This window comes from Palaemon carinicauda, chromosome 6, assembly GCF_036898095.1.
Source record: "Palaemon carinicauda isolate YSFRI2023 chromosome 6, ASM3689809v2, whole genome shotgun sequence".
NCBI classification, from domain to species: Eukaryota; Metazoa; Arthropoda; class Malacostraca; order Decapoda; family Palaemonidae; genus Palaemon; species Palaemon carinicauda.
The window spans coordinates 4,373,593-4,381,092 of NC_090730.1; the positions used below are offsets into that span (position 1 = coordinate 4,373,593).

The 7,500-nt window shown below is 39.7% G+C and overlaps 1 protein-coding gene across 1 annotated transcript in view; it reads right to left on the reverse strand.

Annotated features, from left to right (window-relative positions):
* Positions 1–7,500, reverse strand: part of LOC137642344 (collagen alpha-1(XVIII) chain-like) — a 137,844-nt gene that overhangs the window by 100,636 nt on the left and 29,708 nt on the right. The window contains exon 3 of the mRNA XM_068374838.1: positions 4,438–4,543. Coding sequence (XP_068230939.1) covers positions 4,438–4,543 — 106 coding nt within the window. The remainder of the gene's footprint in view (positions 1–4,437; positions 4,544–7,500) is intronic.

A 7,500-nucleotide genomic window follows, 5' to 3' on the forward strand; every position in this document is an offset into this window, starting at 1 on the left:
CACAAACAAACAAACAGATACAAAAACATAACCTCCTCATAACTTCGTTGGCCGAGGTAGTAACTTTGGTGAACACCTATATTTTTTAACAGTTTCTTAAAGTTGACAGCAAACAATAATCCACTTTTTTTAAATCACTCTCGAACGTTGGTCTCTAAACAGTAATCTTTAATTCATCACGTCTTTCTTGTGTCTGTGACTGTCAATGCACTGGACATTCTATCCAGAATCGGAAACGTTTTTATCTCTGTAAGTATGTGTGTACCCAGTGTTGCAACTGGGAAGGGGAGGGTGATTGTACACACATATACATACACGTACATACATACATACATACATACATACACACACACACACACACACATATATATATATATATATATATATATATATATATATATATATATATATATATATATATATATATATATATATATATATATATAGTTCATATAGAAAATATTTATCTTGGTGGTATTGTTGTTCTTAAAATATTTTTTTTCCTTGATTCCTTCCCTCGCTGAGCTACTTTTCCCTGTTGGAGCCCCTGGGCTTATAGCATCTTGCTTTTCCAACTAGGGTTGTAGCCTAGCTAGTAATAATATATATATATATATATATATATATATATATATATATATATATATATATATATATATATATATATATATATATATACACACACACACATATATATATATATATATATATATATATATATATATATATATATATATATATATATATATATATATATATATTTCAATTAATGATGCTGCCACGTTCAGATTCTTAACTGCTGTGCTGTGGTGGAATCCTCTATTACATAAATCATTCGCTTCATACACCTACGCAGAAAGCTCTTCGGCAAAGTTAACTTCCTCACACACATTACTAATCAACCCTTTTTATTATTCCACTATCCTCCTAGTTTCCATTTTACCCTAGAGTAATATACTACAGTCCATTTCTTTTAGCCAGGCAAATTTGCACCGACTCGCAGCGGTGCCCTTTTAGCTCGGAAAAGTTTCCTGATCGCTGATTGGTTAGAATTATCTTGTCCAACCATTCAGCGATCAGGACACTTTTCCGAGCTAGAAGGGCACCGCTGCGAGTCGGTGCAAATATGGCTGGCTAAAAGAAATGGACTATAGGTATACAGTTAATTTCAGTAGTCATGCTCTCTCCATTATAAGTCTCAATACTACACAGTATTCTAGAAGTTTTATTCCAGCTGAGACCAGATTGTGGAATGATCTGCCTTGATCAGGGAGTTGAATCGGTGGAACGTCACAAGTTCAAATTAGTAGTAAAAGTATTTTTTTTGTAGAACGGGGTGACAGATGTCTTTCTTCATAGTTTTAGTTTATATATTGCGGATGTATTTTAATATTGTTACTGATCTTAAAATATTTCATATTCTTTATTATTACTTCTCATATAGTTTACTTCCACATTTTCCTTCTTAACTGGGCTATTTTTCCCTGTTGGATCTTTTGGGCTTATAGCATCTTGCTTTTCCAACTATAGTCCATTTCTTTTAGAGAGTCATATTTGCACCGACTCGCAGCGGTTCCCTTTTAGCTCGGAAAAGTTTCCTGGTCGCTGATTGGTTAGAATTATCTTGTCCAACCAATCAGCGATCAGGAAACTTTTCCGAGCTAAAAGGGCACCGCTGCGAGTCGGTGCAAATATGACTCGCTAAAAGAAATGGACTATAGTGTTGTAGTTTAGCTAGTAATAGTGATAATAATATCACTTGCAATTCCATAAATTATAAGCATCTTTAAAACACATAACCGCTTTCTACAACTCCAACAATCGCTTCCGGCAGGGATTCTTAGGTCTGCAACCAACTCTCCCGATTCTTGAATCACTAGTTTCGCCTCTCTCACACTCGCCATATTCTTCAACCCAGGATCCAGAGAAGAACTCTGGATCCTGCGTCAGCCTTTCAAATGACTCACTCTATCGACTCAAAACTACATCACTCTGCATCTCACACTTGCATGTTTTATTCTGAATTTACTTCATTAGATCCAGAGAGAGTAATTTACGATATCTTCTTTCCCACCATCATCCTTACATTAAGGGGTCGGTTGCCTGATGGGCCCTCTCCAATGCCTTCTATCCAAGCTATCCTCTTCCACCAAACATCTTCTCTCCATATCATCCTTCACCTTTTCTTCCTTTTTTTCCCACTGTTATCCCTACATTAAGGGGTCGGTTGCCTGATGCGCCCTCTCCAATGCCTTCTATCCAAGCTATCCTCTTCCACCAAACCTCTTCTCTCCATATCATCCTTCACCTTTTCCTCCTTTTTTTCCCACTGTTATCCCTACATTAAGGGGTCGGTTGCCTGAAGCGCCCCTCTCCACTACCTTCTATCAAAGGCATCCTCTTCCAACAATCCTCTTTTCTCCATATCATCCTTCACCTTTTCTTCCTTTTTTTCCCACAGTTATCCCTACATTAAGGGGTCGGTTGCCTGAAGCGCCCCTCTCCACTACCTTCTATCAAAGGCATCCTCTTCCAACAATCCTCTTTTCTCCATATCATCCTTCACCTTTTCTTCCTTTTTTTCCCACTGTTATCCCTACATTAAGGGGTCGGTTGCCTGAAGCGCCCCTCTCCACTGCCTTCTATCAAAGGCATCCTCTTCCAACAATCCTCTTTTCTCCATATCATCCTTCACCTTTTCTTCCTTTTTTTCCCACAGTTATCCCTACATTAAGGGGTCGGTTGCCTGAAGCGCCCCTCTCCACTGCCTTCTATCAAAGGCATCCTCTTCCAACAATCCTCTTTTCTCCATATCATCCTTCACCTTTTCTTCCTTTTTTTCCCACAGTTATCCCTACATTAAGAGGTCGGTTGCCTGAAGCGCCCCTCTCCACTGCCTTCTATCAAAGGCATCCTCTTCCAACAATCCTCTTTTCTCCATATCATCCTTCACCTTTTCTTCCTTTTTTTCCCACTGTTATCCCTACATTAAGGGGTCGGTTGCCTGAAGCGCCCCTCTCCACTGCCTTCTATCAAAGGCATCCTCTTCCAACAATCCTCTTTTCTCCATATCATCCTTCACCTTTTCTTCCTTTTTTTCCCACAGTTATCCCTACATTAAGGGGTCGGTTGCCTGAAGCGCCCCTCTCCACTGCCTTCTATCAAAGGCATCCTCTTCCAACAATCCTCTTTTCTCCATATCATCCTTCACCTTTTCTTCCTTTTTTTCCCACTGTTATCCCTACATTAAGGGGTCGGTTGCCTGAAGCGCCCCTCTCCACTGCCTTCTATCAAAGGCATCCTCTTCCAACAATCCTCTTTTCTCCATATCATCCTTCACCTTTTCTTCCTTTTTTTCCCATAGTTATCCCTACATAAAGGGGTCGGTTGCCTGAAGCGCCCCTCTCCACTGCCTTCTATCAAAGGCATCCTCTTCCAACAATCCTCTTTTCTCCATATCATCCTTCACCTTTTCTTCCTTTTTTTCCCACTGTTATCCCTACATTAAGGGGTCGGTTGCCTGAAGCGCCCCTCTCCACTGCCTTCTATCAAAGCTATCCTCTTCCACCAAACCTCTTCTCTCCATATCATCCTTCATCTTTTCTTCCTTTTTTTCCCACTGTTATCCCTACATTAAGGGGTTGGTTGCCTGAAGCGCCCCTCTCCACTGCCTTCTATCAAAGCCATCCTCTTCCACCAAACCTCTTCTCTCCATATCATCCTTCATCTTTTCTTCCTTTTTTTCCCACTATTATCCCTACATTAAGGGGTCGGTTGCCTGAAGCGCCCCTCTCCACTGCCTTCTATCAAAGGTATCCTCTTCCACCAAACCTCTTCTCTCCATATCATCCTTCCCCTTATCTCGCCATCTAATACTCTGTCTCCCTCTTGATCTCCCCCTTACAGGTTTCTCCAAATTCCGCCTCAGTCGCTCCCCATCATTCATTTTTAAGGTTGTGGTGGCCGGTGTGGTAACGTCCCTGACTGGTAAACGCCAAACTGGGGTACGAGTCTCGCTCAAACTCGTTAGTTCCTTTGGTAACTGCAACCTTACCATCCTTGTGAGCTAAGGATGGGAGGTTTGGGGAACCTATATGTCTATCTGTTGAGTCATCAGCAGCCATTGCCTGGCCCTCCTTGGCCCTATCTTGGGTGGAGAGGGGCTTGGGCACTGATCATATATGGTCAGTCCCTAGGGCATTGTCCCGCTCAATAGGGCAATGTCGCCGTCCCTTGCCTCTGTCATTCATGAACGGCCTTTAAACCTTGAAACACATGGCCACACCATCTCAGTAATCTTTACTACGCCTGCCATTGAGAAATACCGGTCAGCATCTCATCTTTTAAAGTTAATAATGGAGGTTAATTTGATACTGAGACGGGACGAAGATTATGACAAGTTTTTCTAATAGATGCAAAAAGTTCAAAGTGACTTACCAGGGGGCGGTGGGGGCATTGGTGGTGGTGGTTGCAGATCGAGGCCGTCATAACCGGACCCTTCGAAGGAAGGCAGCGAGATTTCCTCGTCGTCTTCCATGTCAGACTGCAAAAAAAGAAGAGTGAACTTATATTCAAATAAGATACAAACAGACAATTCAAATTTAATATTTTTTATATAAGAAATCCTCATTTATGGATATAATCTGTGATGTAACTGTTCTACCTTTAAGGTTTGAAATGACTGACACTGTTTGATGTAACTGTTCTACCTTTTAGGTTTGAAATGACTGACAGTTAGAAATTCCGTTTTTTTTTTTTTTTTTTAATATCTTGCGCGACTAAAATAATTTATTCATCTACTTCTCTAGTTTCTGTATCATGAATTAACTCACGAGAAATTCTCATATCAATTAATTTCCTTATTGACATCTGAAAGAAATAAAATACGATTAAAAAATCATCTTCTGAGATACAATAATTTCTTTATTTTTCTATTTCTTTCTTTTCCATAATAATGATTGCCATAAAATTCCATATACTGCTGAACATAATGCAGGTGTTTTAGCATAAGGCTGATATCCTAACACCAAATTTCAGCCCTTGCAAGTGAGGTCTAGAGTCTAGAAAAACCCTAATTTTTTCTGAAATACGCTTGAAAACGTGATGATTTGGCGCCAACTAGAGTAACGTTGAAAAGAATTCTCCAGATGACGTCACATTTCCCAGAATGCTCCGCTTTTTATGACGTCATACTTCTCAGAATGCACCGCTTTTTATGACGTTACATTTCCCAGGATGCACCGCTTTTTATGACGTTTCACTTCCCAGAATGCACCGCTTTTTATGACGTCACTTCCCAGAATGCACCGCTTTTTATGACGTCACACTTCCCAGAATGCATCGCTTTCCAGATGATGTCACATTTCCCAGAATGCACCACTTTTCTGATGACGTCACACTTCCCAGAATGCACCGCTGTTTATGACGTCACACTTCCCAGAATGCACCGCTTTTTATGACATCACACTTCCCAGATTGCACCGCTTTTTATGACATCACACCTCCCAGAATGCACCGCTTTTTATGACGTCACACTTCCCAGAATGCACCGCTCTTTAAGACATCACACTTCCCAGAATGCACCGCTTTTTAGGTCGTCACATTTCCCAGAATGCACCACTTTACCAATGACGTCATACTTCCCAGAATGCACCACTTTACCAATGACGTCATACTTCCCAGAATGCACCACTTTACCAATGACGTCATACTTCCCAGAATGCACCGTTTTTTATGACGTTACATTTCCCAGAATGCACCTCTTTTTAACATGTCACACTTCCCAGAATGCACCGCTTTTTATGACTTCACACTTCCCAGAATGCACCTCTTTTTAACATGTCACACTTCCCAGAATGCACTGCTTTCCAGATGACGTCACATTTCCCAGAATGCACCACTTTTCTGATGACGTCACAATCCCCAGACTGCACTGCAACTAGTTTTACCCGACTGTGCCAAATGAAAGTAAAGACAGATGGAGCACTGCTGAAGATATGAACTTTTTTAAGTTCTCGATATTTTCTTTTTTGTTGCGCTTGGATATTAATTATTAGGTCAACTGAAGTCTTTTTACATTGATGATCAATAAAATTATTTTGCAATCAATAGATATATTCACTGTAGGCCAATGACAGTAAGAGACTCTTGATTAATAAGCGTAATTATATTATTTAGTATTAACTATCTTACCTAGTCTTCCCTTAATTGAGCTTTAGTCATATTACGTTGCTTCATCTTTCATACCAAATCTATATTCATTGATTCTATATTAAAGATACTTCTCTAACTTTATCTTTACTTTCATTAACTTTCTATCTCTTACATCAGTCTCTCGCTTACTTGCCTTTATATTTCTCATTTGCTTTACCATCATCATCATCATCTCCTCCTACGCCTACTGACTTTGTACAAAGGCCCACGGTTAGATTTCGCCAGTCGTCTCTATCTTGAGCTTTTAATTCAATACTTCTCCATTCATCATCTCCTACTTCACGCTTCACAGTCTTCAGCCATGTAGGCCTGGGTTTTCCAACACTTCTAGTGCCTTGTGGAGCCAAGCTGAACGTTTGGTGAACTAATCTCTCTTTATAACTCCTTATTTTACCTACCAATAGAGATGAGATACTACCGCTAGAGAGTTATGGGGTCTTTTGACTGGCCAGACAGTACTACATTGGAGCCTTCTCTCTGGTTACGGTTCATTTTCCCGTTGCCTACACACACTGAATAGTCTGGCCTATTCTTTACATATTCTCCTCTGTCTTCATACACCTGACAACACAGATTACCAAACAATTCTTCTTCACTCATGGGGTTACTGCGCTGTAATTGTTCAGTGTCCAATTTCCTCTTGGTAAGGGTAGAAGCGACTCTTTACCTACAATAAGCAGCTCTTCTAGAAGGACACTCCAAAACGAAACTATTGTTCTTTACTCTTGGGTAGTGCCATAGCCTTTGGACCATGGTCTTCCACTCTCTTGGGTTAGAACTCTCTTGCTTGAGGGTACACTCGAGCACACTATTCTATCTTATTTCTCTTCCTCTAGTTTTGTTAAAGGTTTTATAGTTTATGTAGGGATACTTATTTTAATGTTGTTATTCTTTTCTTGAAATATTTTAATTTCCTTTTTTCCTTTCCTCCCTGGGCTACTTTCCCTGTTGGACTCCTTGGGCTTACACCATCCTACTTTTCCAACTAGGATTATAGCTTAGCAAGTAGTAATAATAATAATAATAATAATAATAATAATAATAATAATAATAATAATAATAATATACTTAAATCTCTACTTCCCTATCAACAACTCCACATGTCTTATTTCCATCTATTTACCTTCTCTCTCCCTTTTCTTACATTCACCTAACCCTCTTTATCCAATCTTATTTTCCCTTTATCTATGCATTTCTTTCCGATCTCTTATCACGAACTCATATCTATCTCCATCTCTTTATCAGCAAGGGCGCTCCCTATCCTACAGCCAAAAAAAAAAAAAAAAA